Source organism: Sprattus sprattus (genome assembly GCF_963457725.1).
Source record: "Sprattus sprattus genome assembly, chromosome: 6".
In the NCBI taxonomy this organism is placed as follows: Eukaryota; Metazoa; Chordata; class Actinopteri; order Clupeiformes; family Clupeidae; genus Sprattus; species Sprattus sprattus.
Genome location: NC_137925.1, coordinates 2480179 through 2502252, shown reverse-complemented (window position 1 = coordinate 2502252; position 22074 = coordinate 2480179). Strand labels below are relative to the sequence as shown.

The 22074-nt window shown below is 44.9% G+C and overlaps 1 protein-coding gene across 1 annotated transcript; it reads right to left on the bottom strand.

Annotated features, from left to right (window-relative positions):
- Positions 1-393: 393 nt before the first annotated feature.
- LOC308366545 (beta-1,4-galactosyltransferase 1-like) lies at positions 394-21567 on the bottom strand (the record flags this gene model as incomplete). The annotated part of the gene is made up of 6 exons (XM_080840262.1): positions 394-523; positions 896-1000; positions 1122-1244; positions 1578-1765; positions 20150-20385; positions 21522-21567. The coding sequence occupies 6 exons, from the start codon at positions 21565-21567 to the stop codon at positions 394-396; spliced, it is 828 nt and encodes a 275-aa protein (XP_080696388.1).
- Between the last annotated feature and the right edge of the window lie 507 nt (positions 21568-22074).

Here is a 22074-nt window from a genome sequence, read left to right as displayed (position 1 = left end):
TTGAACTGCTTGATCGAAAGTAAAGACTTGGCTAGCAAACGCCATGTTGGTAATTTAGCGACGTCAACATATTTTTTCTATAAAACGTCTCTAAACCAATGGTATTTGAGACTGGGTATTTAAAATAAACACTCCCTTGTGATTTGACAACTGTTAACATCATTTTCAGTACCATGGGAACGTAGATTGAGTGAAATAGAACAAGAATGTAACAAAATACATGACCAGTCATGAGTGACCGAAATTTAAAGGGGCCGTCACTAAAGAGTTAAACTGCACAACCTGTCAAAGTGTCAGTAGTACTGTCCAGGCAGCTTGGTGGGACACTCAAGTTGTCTCAAGGCGATATGGTAAACTTAGAGATGTCCTTGCAGCAGTACGTGTTTTCAGTTGTCAAGGCGTACCGATGTTCACTGTGACATTGGTGTAGAGCGGATGATCCTCTACGCTCAGGAGTTGGTAATGCAGGGAGTTGAGACCGTCCCGGTCAATGGTTTCTCCAGTGTGTGCTATGTAATCAAACCTGCACCAGACACAAAAAGAGAATGCATCAGGGAATAAAGCATTAGTGTGTCTCTGCGTGTGTATGCGTGTGTGTGTGTATGTGTGTGTGTGTGTGTGTGTGTGTGTGTGTCTGCGTGTGTATGCGTGTGTCTCTGCGCGTATGTGTGAGTGTGTGTGTGTGTGTGTCTCTGCGTGTGTCTATGTGTGTGTCTGTGTCTCTGCGTGTGTATGTGTGTGTATGTGTGTGTATGTGTGTGTATGTGTGTGTATGTGTGTGTGCCTGTGTATGCGTGTGTGTGTGTGTCTCTGCGTGTGTGTATGTGTGTGTGTGTGTCTCTCTGCGTGTGTATGTGTGTATGCCTGTGCGTGTCGTGACCATGACGGGACTTGCCTTTTTGGGTTGCCTGGGTTGTTGGATTCCTTGCCGTGTTTGATCATACGACACCTCCCTATGATGGAGTCAGGTCTGGAGATGGACATACCTCTGATGGACAGACTAGAGGGAGGGGATGACAAAGTGTGTTTGCTTTATACACTTTTTGTTGTGTTTGTGTGTGTGTGTGTGTGTGTGTGTGTGTGTGTGTGTGTGTGTTGTGTGTGTGTGTTATTCTGTTTACCGGTTTGAGACATCGTCATCTTCCCCTCCCCAGCCCCAGTAATTGTTGGGATATCCGTTGATCTTCGTGACCTGCTCCTTGGTCATGGCTGACACTCCTCCGAAGATCCGAGAATACGGAAGCCTCAACAGAGCAAAGAACAGGAAGCGATTTAACCCTTTGATGAGCGGGATCATAGACATATATACTGTATATATTATGTCTATGAGCGGGATCACAAGTGAGCATGTCGTTAGAATGTTGGCAACTTTTTGGTTCCATGTAATAATGAACTGAAGTGACCATTATGAATAGCTGTAGAATTGTATGACATCATTCCGGCATTACTTGCAAAAAAAGAGGTGACACAGCAGTATAGCATTTCGCTAGTTTGTTATTGTTGTTGTTGTTGTAATATTATTGTAGCAACATAATCCCTGACAATGCTATGGGCAGTACATCAAACTAACTGCCTACCGAAAGCCAAACTTGTCCAGAGACACAGAGAGATGCCTGGGCTGATTGTAGCACTTGAATAAGTTCCGGTCGTCCATTGGGACAATGTCCACGTCGCTGAAGACAAAGCAGTCAAAGTCGTACTGTTTCAGAGCCCATGTGAAGCCAACATTCATCAGCTTGGCCCGGTTGAACGTCGTTTCTCCATACTGCAAGACACACACACACACCCACAAACACGCCTCAGAAAAATGTCACTGCTCAGTTTGAGGTCAAAGAATATGGTTCGGAAATCAAAATCAATGCACAACAGCTACAGTCATGTTCAGGTGACTTGTATCTGGATCTAATCAGTATTCTTTCTTCTTCTGCTATATAGTTCTGCCCAGCTTTGATGTGTCTTTGACTCCAAGGAGGCTGTTTTTCTGTGTTGAATTGAAAAGAATTGAAAGAATGATGAATTGAAAATAATTGACATTTCTGGCAGGTTGGTCGTCTAGAGTAAGGCTGCATCTGTTCCCCTCTTGGTCTTCATTTTCAATAATTCACACTTTTTCTCAACACTGAACAACTTGTGATTGGTGTTTCAGGTATCTATATGCAGTGCTCTCAAGTTTTGAAGACAGGCAAGAGTGACTTATCCCCCCGTCAAGCCCCCGACCCGCTCCCATTCCGCATTCCGCCCGCCACGCCCCCCCCCCAGTCAGACACGTAATCAAAACACATTTTTGAACTTGAGCCAAGAACATAATAATACACTAAATAAAAGGATGGTACGTGTGCTGGAAGCCAGTAGGGTTTTTGGAACGTTGGAACTTATCTCACTGGTCCGACTAGTTCTGTTCCAGAAATTCTTTGCTGGAACAAAGAAAGGGCTCAATCAAAATTAATTGCTTTCAGTCACGTTATACCACCCCACCCGTAGACGTTGTGTCACTTCGTGTTGTCTTTATCTCAGTAACTATGCAGGAAGATAGGTGCCAGTCATGAGGTGAGACATCTCTGATGCTGAGGTCATTTATTGTGGCATTGTGTTAAATATCTTAATGTCACTCTGTAGACCTGTGGAAAAAGACAAAAATAACTGAAAAGCATTTTGTTTTAGAAGACTTTGATTTTAAGGCCATGGGGTGTAAGTAAGACAGGACAAGACATAATACAAGGTTATTAAAAAAGCAAAACAAACCTATATTTATTTAATTTTTGCAAAGTTTGCGTACTTGTATTAGACAAATCACAGACAAAGGCATACAAACCAGTGACGTGCCGTGAGGTTCGTAGCTGGTGAGGCACAGAAATCGGAAGTGATTACGTCATTCCGATCTCTAGTTTAAAAAAAATAGAAATGTATATATGCCTATGGTTTAAAAATTGTCATCTGACCAGAACTGAAAAAAAACGTTATGTTTTATTGTCTAATACTATTACTTTTAAACGTTTTTTAAAAGTAATAGAAGTTATGCGGCTTAATACTCAACAGACTTTTGTTTTAAGAGGCTATAGGCCTACAGCTACACGTACAACCGGTGTGCTAATTGAACTTTTACACCGTGTCAAATAAGATATTAATAGTTAGATATTAATAAGCTAGCGTATGTAGCCCTCCCACCAATGCTCATTTAATTTTGTCTAGGGAAAATATAACTACGGTGGTCCCTGTTTTCTGGAACTGGAAATGCGCAAATTCAGCGATTTTGATAATAAAAATGCTCGGAATAATCGGAATGATGCAGAAATTACACCCATACAGATTAGTGGAGAAATATGAATATATGCTCTGCCTCCTCTGACCGCACGTCCCTGCTAAAAACGTCGTAAACACAAACATAGGCAAAAAGGACAGTCTAGTGTTTGGGTGAACTGGTGACATGGATCACTTTGGATCATATACAAGATCAATCGCGCGCAATTCCAGGATACTTTATTTTCATTGGTTGCTGGATTGAATCTTACCCAGATATAAAATATACGTTTTTTTCTGATTGGCTATTGTGTAGCCCATTTCTTTTTTTTTGATTGGCTGATAAGTTGCACCTTACAGAAGAACTGCAGGGGATTCGGTGAGACGTGCTTGATTCCTCCATGGTGTGGGCAGCACGACCAGGTCATGTTTGCGCGCGGCGGAACATTAAATAGCCTAGGGGGTTTTTTTCAGCGTGAGAAATACAATGTGTGGCGGGAGTGCGTGACAAAAGACCGAAATGAGTGACTGTCACGCTCAATGCGTGACACTTGAGAGCCCTGTATATGGGAAGGATGTGACAGGGTTCGGTTTCGTGGAGTTTGGAGTGATGACCAAGGAGAATGAGAAGACAAGTCTGGCAGAGTCACTGCAGAGGGTAGAGATGAGCACACACAGACACACTTCTTCACACACACACAAACACACTTCTACACACACCAGTGGCGGATCTTCCATTAGGCAAACCTAGGCAAGTGCCTAGGGCCCCAATCAAATCTGTCTTTATTAGGGGCCCCCAAATCTGACCCCCCCAGCCATTACTTAAGTAAAGTAAAAAAAAAAAAAACACATTTCTAGTAGAAAAAAATATCAACATAACGCCGAACTAATGCCTAAATAATAATTTTCCAGCACACATGCCTGTTGTAAGCTAGTAATTTGACATTGGTCAAGAGAGTGTAATACTGCCCCCTAGTGTCTTTTCTGTATTATGCTTTAAACCTTTACTTTCGGTTTTCAGTCACATGCAAATAAACCCATGCAACTTCAATAGGTTATGGGCCCAGAGTGTCGCTAAAAAGGCTATTTTACACGGAATTTGTGTGGTATAGACGGTGTTGTGGGATTCACAATGGAAGATAAGCTGTTTATTGAGAAGCTGAGCGGACCAGATAATTGGGCAACATGGAAATTTCAGATTGAACACTTGCTGAAGGCTAAAGGACTATGGGGCATGGTCATGGAAACAGAAACCTTAGCAGCAGATGCTAATGCACAGATTCGAGCAGATTTCCAAAAACGGAAGGAGAAGGCATTCTCTGTACTCGTGCTGAATGTAAGTACACCTCAATTGTACCTGATAACAAGCTGTCAGACTCCAAAAGAAGCGTGGGACACGCTAAGAGCACATTTTGAAAGAGACACTCTTGCTAATAAGTTGTTTCTCAAGAAGAAATATTTCAGATGTGAAATGAAAGAAGGAGAAAATATAACTGAACATTTGAAACGAATGAAGGAACTGACTGATAAATTAGGAGCAATAGGTACACAGATTGCTGATGAAGACCAGATTGTAACACTGCTAGGTAGCCTACCACCAAGCTATGCAACAATTGTCACTGCACTAGAGACAAAAATGGATAATTTAACACTGCAGTTTGTTCAGCAAGCGCTGATAAATGAAGAGCAGAAACGTTTGCATGCTAATGATAGTGGTGCTAGTGGTAGTGCATCAGGAGGTGCATCAGCCATGTCAACACAAGTATATGGAGAGATGCAGGCTAATCCCAGGGCAGTGGGAGCAGACAAATATAGCTCATATCGATGCTACAATTGTGGGAAGGAAGGTCACCTGAAACGGGACTGTAAAAATTGGAAAAATAAAAATAAAACCCACAAGGCCAAGAGCATGGTGTGTGAGGATGCAGAGAGTTCGTCTGAGAGTGCCTTTGTTGCTGAAGAGAGAAAAGAGAATGAGATACCACAACAGGTTGAGTGGTTGATAGACTCTGGTGCATCAAAGCACATGACATGTCACAGAGAGATTCTACAAGATTACCAAGAATTTCCTAAACCGCAGTCAGTCAAACTTGGTGATGGCAGGGTGGTTGACGCCCTAGGACTTGGAAACGTCATACTGAGAATGACATTCAAAGTCAGCGGAATAAAACCTGTCAAGATGTACGATGTACTGTATGTTCCCAAGTTGTCTGGAAATCTTTTCTCAGTGGGAGCTGCTGTCAGAAAAGGAAATACAGTGAAGTTCAACAAGTCTCGTTGCTACATACGTGGAAAAGATGGAGATCTTTCTGGAATGGGGACACAAAGAGCTGATGGAATTTACCAGCTGGATGTCGAAGGAAGCTCATCTGTCTGTCACAATGCATCAAGTGCATCAGTAGCTACCAGTCTATGGCATCAGAGACTGGGTCATACGACCAAATTGAAAGAACTGAAAAAACTGATGAAAGGTGTGGACTTTTGTGCAGAGAAAGAATTACTCTTCTGTGAAGCATGTGTTGAGGGTAAGATGTCTCGAAAGCCATACAAACCAGTGGGAGAAATTCGTACCAAGCAGAAGCTACAGCTAGTTCATAGTGATGTCTGTGGTCCCATGCAGACTGAATCTATAAGTGGATCAAAGTACTTTGTAACTTTCATTGATGACTACTCAAGATGCTGCAAAGTATACTTCATAAAACAAAAAAGTGAGGTGCTTAGCAAATTCAAGGAATTTGAAAAAACATTCACCAATGAGTGTGGCCGAAAAGTCATTCGATTGAGAACCGATAATGGAGGAGAATACACGTCCAGAGAATTTCAGGAACACTTGAAGGATCAAGGTATTCACCATGAAATGACGGTACCATATGCACCACAGCAAAATGGTGTTGCAGAAAGGAAAAATAGGACACTAGTCGAAGCAGCTAGAAGTATGTTAGCTCATGCTAAATTGCCAAAGATGTACTGGGCAGAGGCCGTGGCAACTGCAGCTTACATACAGAACAGGCTACCCACATGTGTTCTGAAGGAAGGTACACCCTATCAAAGATGGTGTGGCAAAAAACCAGACCTGAGTCACATGAGAGTGTTTGGCTGTGTTGCTTATGCACATGTACCAGACATAGAAAGAAGAAAACTGGACATGAAAGCAGTGAAACTTCGTTTTGTTGGATATGCAAACAACGCCAAAGGCTATCGTTTGTGGGACGAAGACAAAAGGAGAATTCTAATTCGCCGAGATGTTGTCTTTAACGAATCAGACTTCAACTGGAAACAGGAAGTGGACATTTCTTGTTCAGACAAGGAGACCATCATGACACCGGAAGAGACGGGAGCACCAGCTGACGAGGCTACTGTCAGTGAAGCCATGAGAGAGAGTGGCAGAGTCAGAAAAGCTCCAACAAGATACGGATATGATGAGTATGCTGATGTAGTGACTGTTGATCATTATGCCAATGTTTGTCATGTCACAGAACCAATCACACTCAAAGAGGCATTAATGACACCAAATGCAAAGGAGTGGCAGGAAGCGGCTGACCTGGAATATGAGTCACTGCTGGAAAATGAAACCTGGGATTTGGTTGACTTGCCAAGAGATAGACAGGCCATAGGGTCAAGATGGGTGTTCAAGGTAAAGCATCATAGTGATGGACGAGTGGAAAGATACAAATGCAGACTCGTTGCCAAGGGTTACTCACAGAGGTATGGTGCTGACTATTATGAAACCTTTTCACCTGTGGTACGTTTCAGCTCAATTCGTACCTTACTTGCCTTTGCTGTCCAGAACAATCTACATGTACACCAGATGGATGTTGTGACTGCATTCCTGAATGGACATCTAGAAGAGGAAATCTACATGGAGCAACCAGAGGGCTATGTCAAACCAGGGCAGGAACATCTAGTGTGCAAGCTCAAGAGGTCCATATACGGACTGAAGCAATCTCCTCGTTGCTGGAGCAAGACTTTCACAGAATTCATGAAAGACCTAGGCTTCAAACAGAGTGCATCAGATCCCTGTGTGTTTGTGAGATCTCAGAAGGAGTTAGAGATACTTGCTGTGTATGTGGATGATCTGATTCTGATTACCGAGTCAATGGAAAGCATGAATGAGCTGAAAGCTGCACTGCAGAAGCGCTACAAGATGAAAGACATGGGAGAGCTGTCCTACATCCTGGGCATCTCTGTTGTCCAAGATCACGAAAATAATTGCGTGTTTCTTCACCAGAAGCATTACATTGAAGCAATACTTCGAAAGTATAAAATGGACAATGCCAATCCTGTTGCAACTCCAGCTGACGCAAACGTCAAGCTGAAAAAGATTGATGGAGTTAGTAAGCCAGTGAACCCAAGCACTTACCAGTCCATGGTAGGAAGTCTGCTGTATGCTGCAATGGCTACAAGGCCAGACATAGCACAAGCAGTGAGTGCTGTATCAAAGTTCAATGCAGATCCAAATGCAGCACACTTGACTGCTGTCAAGAGAATTTTTCGATACCTGAAAGGGACGCTGAATCTTGTTCTCAAGTATGAAAGATCAGAATCTGGAACGTTGATCGGATTCTCAGATGCTGACTGGGCCGGAGATCAAGACGATCGTCACTCAACAACAGGCAATGTTTTTCTGCTGGGTGGAGGAGCAGTGAGTTGGCTCAGTAAAAAGCAGTTAACAGTTGCACTGTCATCTGCTGAGGCAGAGTATGTCGCACTCAGTCAGGCAGCTCAAGAATGTACCTGGCTTCAACGACTTCTGAGTGATCTCGGAATGGACACTACACCAACTGTGATCCATGAGGACAACCAAGGAGCCATCGCAATAGCGAAGAATCCAGTCGATCACTCAAGAACCAAGCACATAGACATTCGTTACCATTATATTCGTGAATGTGTGCAGAATGGACAAATTCAGCTGAAATACTGTCCATCTGAGGAGATGAAGGCTGATATTCTGACAAAGCCAGTACCTAGACCGAAGTGTGAATATCTCAGAAGAGAGATTGGACTTTGTCCTACTTAATTCAGTTTAAAAGGCATAATGTTTAATGCTGTTTAAATGTGCTCTGCATAGCTAGGTTAATTTTTGAAGGTAAGGAATAACAAGATACTTGCTAGTGTGTGTTAAGGGTTTATCTTAAGTTGAATATTCCAGTTCAAGTCTGAGTGATGTACGTTAGCATAAAAGACTTAATACCGTTGTAAAATTAAGTGGGAGTGTTGTAAGCTAGTAATTTGACATTGGTCAAGAGAGTGTAATACTGCCCCCTAGTGTCTTTTCTGTATTATGCTTTAAACCTTTACTTTCGGTTTTCAGTCACATGCAAATAAACCCATGCAACTTCAATAATGCCCCCCTCCATTGTGCATTGGACTAGTCCAGAATATGATGACGTAGTAACGCGCGCAGCGCGAAATAACGTTACTTCAAACCAAAGCAGAGGGATCTGTATGCGACTCGGTGAAAATTACCCTGCACATTGGCCAGAAAAGTTTACAGACTCCGAGCGTTGTTCAATTGTACAGAAAGGACCAGTGCAATTACGAGGAGATTTCCCCCAGAACAAACAGGGCAGACGCTTTACAAGCACGCACTACTATTTGAACATGAAAAATGGCGAAAAAATCCAGAGGTCCTGGCTTGTGTACAGTAAGACGAAAGACCACGCTGTTTGTTTCTGTTGTCGGCTGTTTGGCGATTGCAACAAGCAGCGGTTCTGCACTGGAACGACTGGAAAAATGTATCAGCCTTCCTAAAAGAACACGGCAGAGAATGGAAATTCTAATCTCTCTCTCTCTCTGTCTCTCTCTCTCTCGTTTGATCTGAGTAATAAACATGTAATTTTGGCAAAGGCTGGAGAAATCTGAAACTGATTTTACTGTGGAGAGTTGAGTGGCAGTGCACTATGGGTTTATTGCGATTCTAAGAGTATTGGGATGGTTATTTGTTTTGTGTACGTGTTTCAAAAATGAGGGCCCCATGTCTATATTTTGCCTAGGGCCCCAAAATGGCTAGATCCGCCCCTGACACACACACACACACTCATAGGCACACGTCTACACACACACACACACTTCTAAACACCTCTCGCATATGCCTTGCTAGTATGTACATGTGTGTGTGATAAAGAGAAGGATTGAGGTATGTGTGTGTGTGTGTGTGTGTGTGTGTGTGTGTGTGAGACGGAGAGAGAGATAGAGAGAGAAAGATAGAGAGAAAGAGAGAGTTGAATGTGTGTGTGTGTTTTCATGCGTGCGCTTGTGTGTGTGTGTGTGTGTGTGTGTGTGTGTGTGAGTGAGTGAGTGACTGAGTGAGTGACTGAGTGAGTGAGAGAGAGAGAGAGTGTGTGAGTGTGTGTGTGTGTGTGTGTGTGTGTGTGTGTGTGTGTGTCTGTGCGTGCGTGCATGTATGCGCATGTGTCCCTGACGGTTATTCTGTGATTGCCCCGTCACCTATCTGATAGTCACCATGGACACCTGGACCTTTTACATAGGCTTAACTTAGTCTACTGTAAGTGTGGTGTTAGGTATTGGCCACAGACAACAGGTGAGGAGATGGATAGACACCGCCACACACTTTAAACAGACCTCAGGTGAGACCTTCTATTCTTTTTTTCCCCGTCATTCCAGATGCCTTAAGCAACATACACGTTCTTTGATTAACATAAATCACATTTAATCCTTTAAATCTTAAAACTTTCTATACACTCTCCTTCACACTATCTATTTTACACAATGTGCATTGAAATTCATCTGAAAACTGTGACTACTTGTTCCACTTTGCACGGTGCAATTGTGACTACATGTGGGCTTTTACAGCATGGTCAGATACACACCGATATCATCCTGTTGTGGTGCTCTGCTCACTTGCTTTCCAGGTAAAGTGCTTAAACAAACTGTGTCTCTTCCACATAGACAGACAGACAGACACAGACACAGACACAGACACAGACACAGACACATACAGACACAGACACAGACACATACAGACACAGACACATACAGACACAGACACACAGACACACAGACACAGTTTAAAAGTGCACCAGATTGATGCATTGAACTTTAAAATGTGCAAAATGTTCTTATGTATAATTAACTCCTCAAAAAAAGTTCGGAAACGTTTTTTTTTGGTTGATTATTCCTCCTTTTTAATAATATCAATTGGTGTTGTATTGTATATAGTTGGAAAGCCTGATTAGTCACCTTTACAACGAAATACAACTTGTAAGGATTGTGCATTCGTGGAATGAGCAACACAGCTAACCGTGTGGGTAGCACCCTTAAAAAAATTGCCAAAATCCCCTGCAATATGCAATATGCAATGTTGGAATTCAGTGGGATAGCGGAATGAGATTCTGGAGCCAGTGGCGATCCCATGTCTCCAGAATCTGGGACCTAACTCCATCCTCCAGGATGACAACGCTCGCCCCCACAGAGGCAGGATCATCACAGAGTACCTCCAGAATCAGCATGAGGAGGAGGTGCCAAGCTGTTGTGGCTGCGCATGGATCTTCCACACGCTACTGAGGTCCCTGACAGTGTAAAATGAATATAGTGTAAAAATGGCCAATATGTGTTGTTATTTCCTTAATACTGTTGGAGAATCATTCAATCCACCAAGCAACTCAAAGCAAGAGTGAAAACCAACAGAAGAATATTGCAGGGGATTTTGGCAAAACATTTTGGGCCGCTACCCACACGTAGCTGTGTTGGGCTGTGTTGCTGTGTTGAGCTGTGTTGCTCATTCCACGAATGCACGATCCTTACAAGTTGTACCTCGTTGTAAAGGTGACTAATCAGGCTTTCCAACGATATACAATACCAATTGGTATTATTAAAGGGGAGGAATAATTGACCGAGGAGTTTGTATATTCCCCGGGGAGCATGCCCCGGACCCCCCTAGGGGGTTCGCATCGTTGTCACCTTTTTCATCCCTCATGAGTTTGCACCCCTGTTTTCCATTCAGTCTGTATTGTGATCCTTTCTCTTTCTGTCACAAACATTCAGAAATCTATCTGTTTGGCTGTCTTGGCCTGACAATCACTCTCTCTCTATATCTCTCTCTCTCATCTCTCTCTCTCTCTCTCTATCTCTCTCTCTCTCTCTCTCTCTGAGTAAGCTTCCTGTGTAGAGAATATATGTATTGGATCTCTCTGTGGTACCTTGTAACTGTTGTACAATAAAAAGTTTGTTCAAAAATCTCTCTCTCTCTCTCTCTCTCTTTCTCTCTCTGAGCGGAAGCGGAAGTGAGTGCGCGTTGTGTGAGAGCGAGTGAACGCAGGTGTGAGTGAAGCCGTCTTTTGGCAGTTTCTCTAACTTCTGTCTTTTGTGTTCCCTTATTTATGCATTTTTGGACTGCCTTGTTTAAAAAAAGTTGGCAGCGCATCTGAACAACGCGGCTGTTTTTTCTCTGAGTACGGTTGAAAAAGCAAGAGAGGTAGTTGAACAGGGTGTGGTGATCCGTAACACCCTTACACCTGTTCTTCCACTAAGTACCCCCTCCAAGAAGGTTATCATTTATAACGTCCCCCCATTTATTAAAGATGTTCTTATTGAAAGGGAGCTGCAGCGGTACTGTAGGCAGTTCCCTATCGCAGTGACTGCGATGTAACATTTGGGACATGACACTGTTATGGACCAAACGAAGCACTAACTATTCACGCCGGAAGGCTGAATTGCGACGAATCACCGTCCTGAGCCCGCCCCCTCAGGTACCCTTAAATAGGGGGTGACTACGTCGCTCTTCCTCTTTCGACTCTTCGCTCTCGAAGTCAAGACCGTAAAGTACTACTACTCACGCTCAGCGTTATTCCTGTACTTGTGTGCTTTTACTCTATCGAGTTGGTGAGTTGTCGGATTTAATTCCCTTACTAGCTCTGAGTGCTACAAGGATATTCAACACTTTAAGCAAAGTTGCTGTCTAGCTGGTGACCACGCTCGTCTTCGACTGCTTACAACGTGTTACGTTGAGATAGCTTCTTTGCTAATCTTTGTTTCATTTTAGATAAAGATGTCCAAGACCTACCAGGACTGTGGGCATCCCCGCGACAAGGGAGACCGACATCGCCGCTGTGTGCTCTGCTGAGGCGGCGTTGTCTGGGGAGATCCCTGCCGCATTTGCGCTCTGTGCCGCGATGACGACGGCACGAGTCACGAGGCGCCTTTCCTACTGGGAGAGAAAGGACCTCAACGTGAGGGTGCAGCCCGCGCTGTCCAGGGAGGTGTCCCCGGTCGAGCGGTGCTCCCCTCACCCCATGAGCAGTGGTGGATCAGGCGCCACCCCGGGGCGGTCGCTGGGTCCTGTTGCTCATCTCCGGCGCGCTCGCTTGCCCCAGTCGCGGTGACTGCAGAGGCAGCTGAGCCGCTGACCGAGCTTCGACTTTGGAGACTTGGAGCGAGAGAGTCTAATGGACGACTCGTTCGAGCACGTCTCGGACGGGGAGGACACAGACATGGTTCTGGGTGACACGCAGCCTGTGGCGCTCTCCCGGACCCTGGGCCACCAGCTACACGAGGTAGCAAGGAGGGCGGCGAGCTGGCTTGGTCTCCCCCTCCCTCCCCCACCCAACGTGCGTACGGGGAGTATTATGATGGCCCACCCGCTTCAGCTCCCTCGTCGATCCCCTTCTTCGAAGAGGTATACGAGGAGCTGGAAACCTCATGGGCTGCGCCCTACTTATGGCTTACCTCCAGCTGGACCGTGCTAAGGAGAGGGGCTACCTCTCCTTCCCACCAATGGGGATACCGTGGCAGGTTATCTCTCGCTCGGCCAGAAACCCGTGCTACCCACAAAGTCTGCTAGGTTCTGGCCGAGAAGGCTTATTTAGCTGCGGGGCAGTCGCCGTGTTCCACTGAGTTCGCTGCACGTTTGGAAGCTGTGCAGGGCAAAAGACCTGTACCTCCGACACACCAGGTGCTCCTCGCAAGGGCTGGGGCGAGTCATGGGGGCCTCTGTGGCAACGCAGAGGTACCTGTGGCTTTCCCTGGCCAAGCTTTCTGTCAGAAAGCGTCGCTCCTTGACGCCCCAGTCAGCGTCAAGAGCGTGTTCGCTGAAGCGGCGGGGGCGATGAACGAGAAGTTCGAAGCCGAGCAGAAAAGCCGCGAGGCTTTCCAGGCGTGGATGTCGAGGTCCAGCAGCTCCGAGCCACGGTCCTCTTCAGGGCAAGCCTCACCGGCCCAGGGCGTGAAGCGCAGCGGATTCCGCTCCCCAGCACCACCAGCCAAGGTGCTTGCGTGCCGCGGCTGGAACAAGAATCCGTTCCAGCCACCAGCCCAGCCCGCCGCCCAGCAGCAGCTGCACAGCAAAGCACCGGTTCGAGCACGCACAAACACACAAGCCGAGGCACGAAAGGGCGAGGCAAGCAGCCGGCGCCCTGATGCTTGTCGTCCCCTGAAAAGAAAGGGGGGGGAGGTGGTGTGCCCGCCACCACCTGGGAAGGTCGCCAGATGCACTCATGTAAGGTTCATGTCCAGCACAGCGAAAATGTTCCCACAAGCCTTTCATCCCCATGTCTCTCAAGCTTGTCTATCCCCTCATCCGATGCACCCGTTGCATTCGCAAAACCAATTTCATATTCAAACCATGAGGGGGAAACCCCAGATCTCACCCTCCTCCCTAGGAGCGGGGGCAGATCTAGGCTTAGACAGATTGGTCATGAGCGGGCTAGGTCCCGACAAATTCAACTTATCTCCCAGCCTGGCAGACTCGTAGTAAGCTGGCGCGCATGCGCAGTCTCGCCCTGGGTGCTGAGGACGGTCTTGGTGGGCTACACACTGCAGTTCGGCAGACCTCCTCCCAAGTTCAGGGGCGTCATACAATCAATGGTGCCACGAGATCGCGTTCATTTCCTACAACAAGAGATAGACGAGTTACTCGTAAAGAGGGCTATAGGCGTAGTGTCGCCAGAAAAAATAGATTCAGGCCACTACAGCCGATATTTTCTCGTCCCGAAAAAGGACGGGAATTATCGCCCTATATTAGATCTACGTGTGTTGAACAAAGCACTGATGCCGTTGAAGTTCAAAATGTTAACTCCACGCCGTCTGGTTCATTTCATAAAGCCACGCGATTGGCTGGTCACAATAGATCTAAAGGATGCGTATTTTCACATACCGATTCATCCCAGACATCCCAGATATCTGAGATTTGCATTCGGCGGAATGGCATACCAGTTCCACGTCCTCCCTTTTGGTCTATCCCTAGCTCAGAGAGTTTTTACAAAATGCGTGGAAGCTGCCATTGCCCCGTTAAGAAAAGTAAGCATTCGCCTATTCAATTATCTGGACGATTGGCTGCTGGCGTCTCGCTCAGAGGCAGAGGCGGTGCAAGAGTGCCATCTTGTGGTGGTGCACCTGCATCACCTCGGATTCGTGGTCAACAGGGAAAAGAGCATATTATGCCTACAGCAGACTGCTCATTTCCTAGGCATGACAGTGAACTCCGTCTCAAAGACGGTCGGTCTGCCTCAGGCACGAATAGATGTCATCAGGGCATGTGTGCAACAGTTCAGACTGGGGCAGAAAGTCACATCTCTTCGCTGTCAAAAACTGTTGGGTTCGATGCCGGCTGCCGCCGTTGCGCGGATTTGCTAGTTGTGTTACGGGCGCTCACGGGTCCCCCGTTCGAGCCCTTGGAAACGGTAGACATTAAGTTGGTGTCTTTAAAGACTGCGCTGCTCCTGGTGCTGGTGTCAGCGAAGCGCGTTGGTGACATGCAAGCACTGTCTGTCAGCCCGTCGTGCATTCAGTTTTCGATTGTCGGGGACAAGGTGGTATTGCGGCCTAACGCAGCATATACACCTAAGGTAGTGACAACTCCGTTCCGTAACCAGGTAATTGAGTTGGCCGTATTCTTGCCCCCTCCTTTCGCATCAGCGGAGGAGGAGCGTTTGCATAAGCTCTGTCCGGTGCGCGCTCTGCGCACTTATGTGGAGCGCACCAGTATGTTCAGGCAATCTGATCAGCTATTTGTGTGCTTTGGTGCAAACGCCAAAGGCAAACATCTGGCAAAGTCGAGCCTCTCCCGTTGGCTGGTGGAGGCTATCACTATGTCTTATTCAAGTCGTTGGTGCCCCCGGAGAAGCTCCGAGTGCATTCTACCTGTGGGGTTTCTTCATCCTGGGCCCTGTTTAAGGGTGTGTCAGTTGATGATATCTGCAAGGTAGCAAGCTGGAGCTCTCGCCACACCTTTATTAGTTATTATATGTTGGATGTGGCAGAGCCTGGGTTCCGGCAGAGTGTATTGCAGGCGAGTGATCTGTGATCCTCTGGGGCCTGTGAATATGCTAAATTATGTGTTCATCTCCCTTTATGTATTAAAGGCGGATGGCGTAGTTAGGTGTAAGTTTCATAAGCAACGGATCAGTTTGTCATGCACTCTCTCTCTCTCTCTCTCTCGGTTACGTATGTAACCTCGGTGCCCTGAGTGGGACCAGATGTAACATGTGTTGCGTGCACAGTGCGTGTATTTTCTGGTAGGCTCATTGCTCAGAGTCTTCAGAGGAAGAGCGACGTAGTCACCCCCTATTTAAGGGTACCTGAGGGGGCGGGCTCAGGGCGGTGATTCGTCGCAATTCGGCCTTCCGGCGTGAATAGATAGTGCTTCGATTGGTCCATAACAGTGTCATGTCCCAAATGTTACATCTGGTCCCATTCAGGGAACCGAGGTTACATACGTAACCGAGGTAGCACTCCTGAGCCAGACGCGATTGTGTCAGCGTCATTGACAGTGAACGACTTGATCACAAAAGAGCTTGCTGCTTTAAGCAGTTTAAGCAGTTCGAGACAAGCAGACAAGTTGCCTGTAGCACAAGAAAGTGGGGTGGGGACGAGTGATGATGCCGGAGCTTCAGGCTCAAAAGCATCTCCGGGCGCTGTCCAAGATAGTTGCTATGGATACAGAGTTCAAACATCCGAACAAAAGAAAGATCGACCCGGTGGATGGCAATAAGAGTAAGGTTAAGAAGGCAGGAGAGGTGAACAGTGATGAGAGTGACAGTGAGTCTGTGGTGTCTAACTGGTAAGAGTGTTTGAACGCATCTGGTGAAAAGCTTGCAGTGTACTTCAAAGTGGAGCACATCAGTAGTCTGTGTGACACCAAAGGCAACAGGAACGTTAACATTGAGTTTTATTTCCCAAAGCGGTCTCAATTTATCAACGATGGTTCTGCTACATAAGAGAGGGTGCTTTTAATGAGAAGGAGGTTGCACGCCTCCACAGTGGCGGTTCTAGACCATTTCTACTAGGGGGGCCAAGGAGGGGCCAGGGTTTAACCAGGGGGGCACATAAAAAACCCTGCAACAAATGATATTTAAAGATTATAAACTTGAATTACTTTAAAAACATATAAACATGTATTACTTAACTTAACATTATAACAATGAGTTCAGGTGCAAGAGAGGTAGGGCCATAAAAAATGAAAATGAAAAATACAGTACAGGGTGCAAATACAGAGCATCAATTCAACTTTTGACACTGTGTGGGCGGGAACCAAAGCAGGACGGGCTCTTCTCTGATTGGTCCTGATTTGACAGCAGGAGTCTCATATTCACGACAACTGTTTACCAAAACTCTGTTAAGTAGCTACATGACAGGCGATGTTATCTGCCCCTCATATCATTAAATGTTATTGTGTAGCTGCTAGCTAGCCTACTGCTGATCTAAGATTCCTGCGCTAGCAAGAAGCCTTTGCTTGTATTGCTAACTGTTGCAGGTTGCAGTGTTGAAAGCAGTGAAAACACCCTGATCATGGGATACATTCAATTACAACATTGAGGTCAACTTTGAAAACTCAGCAGCAAGAGCTAGCTACATCAGTAAGCATTCAAAGGCTTCTTGCTAGCGCAGGAATCTAAAGCAAGCTAATAGCTAGATATGTTACCTACTGGCAGATAACAGCGACTATGCCACGAGAACTGACTCTTTTTTTTATCCTGGAATTAATAAAGGGATCGTGAAAGACTGTATGACCCACACGAATTCTTGTCGTCATGAAATCAAATTTGTTCAGTTCGTCTATGACAGTTTGAATACACATAAGATCTGGGAAAGTCAACAGGCATAGGATATTTCCATCTTTTGGTTCTTGAAAATAGCGCTGTGGTTATTTGTCCTTCTTCCCTGTCTTCATAAGGCAGAAAAATCAACAGCTCAGCCGGTAGACAGTTGTATATGATCACTATAGACTAGACTACCAGCTCCTCTTAAGAACCAGATCCATTAATGAAAGAGAGCGAGCCAAACACTTCAATCGTAGCTCCTCTCTCCAACAAGCACCACACATGGCAAAACAAACTACAGTGATCTGGTGCGCTGCTTTAATTTACCCATGTAGAACGTTGCGTCGCATTAGTACCGCTTTTGGCGCTCGGGTGTAAAATCATAATAAATTCATATTTTTTTTTATTTGGTCAGCAAGGGGTGGCCGCAGGGGTGGCCAGGGACATGTCTACGGGGGCACGGGCCACCCCAGGCCTCCGTGTAGAACCGCCACTGCGCCTCCACAAGTATTTAACTGCACTGAGGAAAAAGGTTCAGCTCCAGGAGCAACGTTCAGACACAAAAAGAGCAGTTAAACGAGCACCCGTAGTTTTTTTCTTAATGTATATGCACCGACAAATGGTGTGGAGAGGTTTTAGTTTTTGATAAAAATTGGGCACTAGACCAACAGAATGCTTTTTACCGTGTTGAACACCAATGCTTGTGGTCCACATTAGCTTCCTTTGGTTTTAGTGCGGGGTTCATAGCAATGGTACAAAAAAATGTTATTGAAAGTGTGTAAACGTTTTAGTTAGTTTTCTCTGTGCCCTATTGTCTTGATAAGTTTTATTTGTCTGCTTATGCGGATGATGTCATGGTGTTTGTCATGCACTCTCTCTCTCTCTCTCTCTCTCTCTCTCTCTCTCTCTCTCTCACACTCACTCTCTCTGTCTTCCTCTTGATATGTAAATCATACAAAAGGAGCGAAGCATACATGCCAAAGTGAACATAATAACCTATTAATATCGTAAAGTAATATCCTACTCCCAAATCTAACAAAGAACAAACCAAAATGTTTCATGCCTAGTCACAGATAAGTGATTGTGGGAGGAACACTAGCGGTGTATTGAGACTAACACATCTGGGCTCATACCAGTGAAATAAACAAAGCTGAACTTCAATCTCAGGTTTATGACGTTAATACACCAAAGACAAACAAACTGCCAATAAACCCAGATTAATTTGTTTTCAATAGACCTGCATTTGCTCACGAATAGCCTATATTTGTTCACTATGTGACTTAGGGCCTCATTTATAAAACGTACTTACGCACAGAATTGATCTTAGACTGTGCGTGCGATCAAATCCACGTCTAAGTACAGATTTATAAAAACCGTCTTAGACGTAGAAAAGGACGTATCTCTACGTCTGGTTTTAGTTCGTGTAAGTACATTTCCTTGTGGCAATACTGGAGTACTGCAGGAATTTAGAACTCAAAGCGCCGACACGCAGTTTCATTATCATCATCGTGCACCACCGTCACCATTAATGTTTCGCTCAATAAAATCAATTAAACTATTAGAACAATTCACACATGAATGAGATTCACGTCTAATAGGTATTCCGTTTTTATTTCACAAGTGTAAAACATTTCGCTCAATCTATAGCCTATAGAAAGTCTAATAGTGGCTTAGTTTTCATTAGGAGATATAGCTGCATTGGCGTTGTTAGAGGATATTGCCAACTGCGCAATAAGGAGAGAAAGGGTTTTTTCGTGATCGCACACACTTTTTGACACAGGATGATGAATGGCTGATAAGCAGGTAGGCCTACAGCTTGTCGAGAGCGTTGTGCCCAAATAGCCTCTCGTCTACAGAGGCGCACCAGATGCAACCAGGCCATACACGTTCAGGTTTTGTCTGTTCTTGGATTCCTGGCTACAGGAACGTTCCGATGAGAAATTGGAATTCATTTAGCAGAATTTTGCCCGATGTTCTTCGCAGTATTATCACTTTATATGCCCGTAATGTATTAGATTTCCATACAGTGCCCAGGAAAAGCAAAATGTGTAAGAGGATTTCCTGCGTAAAACAGGGTTCCCAATGTATTTTCATCCAGATTGCGCACACTCAAACAGCCTAGGAAGAACACTTTAATACAGCACATGCCCGTGCGCGGTTGGTAGTGGAGCACAGCAAAGGCATGCCTAAGGGAAGGTGGCGATGGCCAGCGAGACTCCGATGCTGGAGCAGCAGTGCGACAGTTGCGGCCGCTGGTGCTTCGGAGACGTGCCTTCTACATGTCAAATACTTTGCTTTTGCCATTACGCCACCATACAGGCTTTTCTAACGATGTTTTGGCCCGCATCTGCTGTTCCATCAGCAGAACGTCGATGTCAGCCTCACTTTAATTCTTCTGTTTACATGTTTCTTTCTTGCTTGCCACTGTCACAGAGAGTTTGTGCATTGAGGATGCGCTCTGTTTGTGCATTGATAATATGCTGATTAGATTAAATAGGGGCGTTTTGAGGGCGGAGATTCAGTTGCGCACAATTTCACGACCATTTGTGATTTATAACCGAAGGATTGGCGTACACGTGTTTTTTGTGTGTACGTCTGTTTACTGTGGATCTCACTTACGCTCATTTCAGGAAATGTCTTAGACAAAATGTAGGATGGTTTCTACGCAACGTTTTATAAATGAGGCCCTTAGCCTTACTGCGAATGGGAATTCACCATTTACGTTTCCCCAGTGTTCACGAAAGCAGGTGGGTGGCTACCTGATTGATGATGTAGGCCTATGTGACTGACTGAGCCTTACTGGGAATGGGAATTAATCCTGACTGATTATTATGTATGTAGGACGATATGAATTAAGTATTTGCTTATTCATTTTCTGTGCTTTCTTGAAATGTACATAGGGACTAATATTTGCCTACCTGATTGATGATGTAGACACGGTAGTCAAGCTGCTGTCTCTGAAGGATGGGGTGGAGAAAGTGGAGCCATTGCTTGAGGTGGGACTCCCGGTCCCTGAAGGGGATGATTATGGCCACCTTCTGTTGGGCAATGCAGTTTGTAGGACGCCAGCTTCCCCCAGGTTGGACAGCAGAGTTCTGCGCCCTTATGCCCTCAAAAGTCACTGAGTGGTCGAATTCAATTCGTAGGGGACCCACTTGTAGAGAGAGAGGGATGGAGAGAGGGAAGGATTGAGGAGAATAGAGACAAAAAGGAATAGATAGTGAAGGACAGAGGGGGGAAGAGGGAGAGAGGAGGGAGAAATGAATGAGGGAAGAAGTGAGGATGATAGGAAGAGAGAGGAAAAGGGAGGGATAGAGAGGGAAGGAAAGAGAGAGGGGGATAGAAACATTTTAAGCCATGTTATCACCAAATATGAACTCTGCATACATATTTTGTTTGTAATTTAACTCTCTCTCTCTCTTTTTTTTTTAAGAAAACCATTTTTTCAAAAAATACTAGGGAAACTAAATTTGTCGAAACTGACAGTTATTATGGAATGTATTTTCTCAGTTTGTACTTGGACAACCACTTCAATTACACCTTCAATGGCTCACATTAGAGTTATTGTATAAATTCAGACCACAGAGAGTGTCAAAGTGATTTGTTTAGTATCTGATGTCATCAACGTCGTTGAGAACACCATTGCAAAGCTCATGTGATGAGAGACGGAGACAGCAGGCTTAAGGTAGAGAAGAAGTTTAGTAATCCAGAGGTTGGAAGGTTGCTAGTTGGATTCCCCGCTCCTCCTTACCAAGTGTATAAGTGTGAACCCCTAAACTGCTCCTGATCTATAAATGCAAAATTCCTTATAAATCGCTTTGGATAAAAGCGTCTGCTAAATCACAGATGTAAATGTAAATGCAATGGCAACACTGGGAAGGCGGTCGACCAATGACAGTTCTCTCTACAGTAAGATCTTGCGCAAGAAGTTGGAACGTAGGGAGGATACCCTTTCAAAAACTTGTAAGGGCGTAATAACTAGTTTGTGAAAGACCCAGAGAAACACAAATACCCTAAGAGGCAAAATCCTGTACAATTTTGGAATAATATGAGTTCAGAGAAGTCAAAAATTATGAAAATGATAACAAAATAAATCAGTATAGCCGATGTATAACTTTTAAGTTAAGTTTACTTAAAAAAAAATATATATATATGTGCTCAAATTTTATTATGTAATCGGTTACATCAAAAGTTTTAAGTACTCTGAACTTGTTCAGGTTTACAGTGTAGATGCCACAAGGTCTGTGTCATATGGCTAGTATAGACCAAAGAATCTTTCATACAACTTACCCAGCAGAGGAGGAGTTTCTGGACACTTTGGTAGTTCAGTCGTCATATTCTTTATATTCATCCTGAACATACTAGAGAGCATCTGTTTGCTTTCATTCTTCGTCAGGCTGGTGTTTTGTAGTGATAACGATTTAGAACTCCGGAAATTCGACAGGCTGTTGTCAGAGTACAAGATGTAGAACAGAAGTACGATGAGGTGAATGACACAAAGAAAGGCAAACACAATCCAGGCTTTACAATGGGTCATGAAAGCAGGCAGCAAAAAAGCCATGGCTAATTTGGTTATCCTTTTTTGTTATTTCTTTTTCTTTCTAAAGTTTAGTGAAGGAAATCAAGAACAGAGAGTCAGATAGTTGTCCTTTCGTCTGCCTCTCCCCTTCTCTAACATTACATGTAATGTGCCTATGGCTCATCTGCAACATGCGGTTAAACAGGTCTGACGTACTCTTATTACAGTATTTCTCTGTTCTCCTCTCTACTTTGCATACTTCATCAATGCCAAAACCTCTTTGTGTTCAAACAGAAAACACTGCTAATCAATTGGCAAAACTTC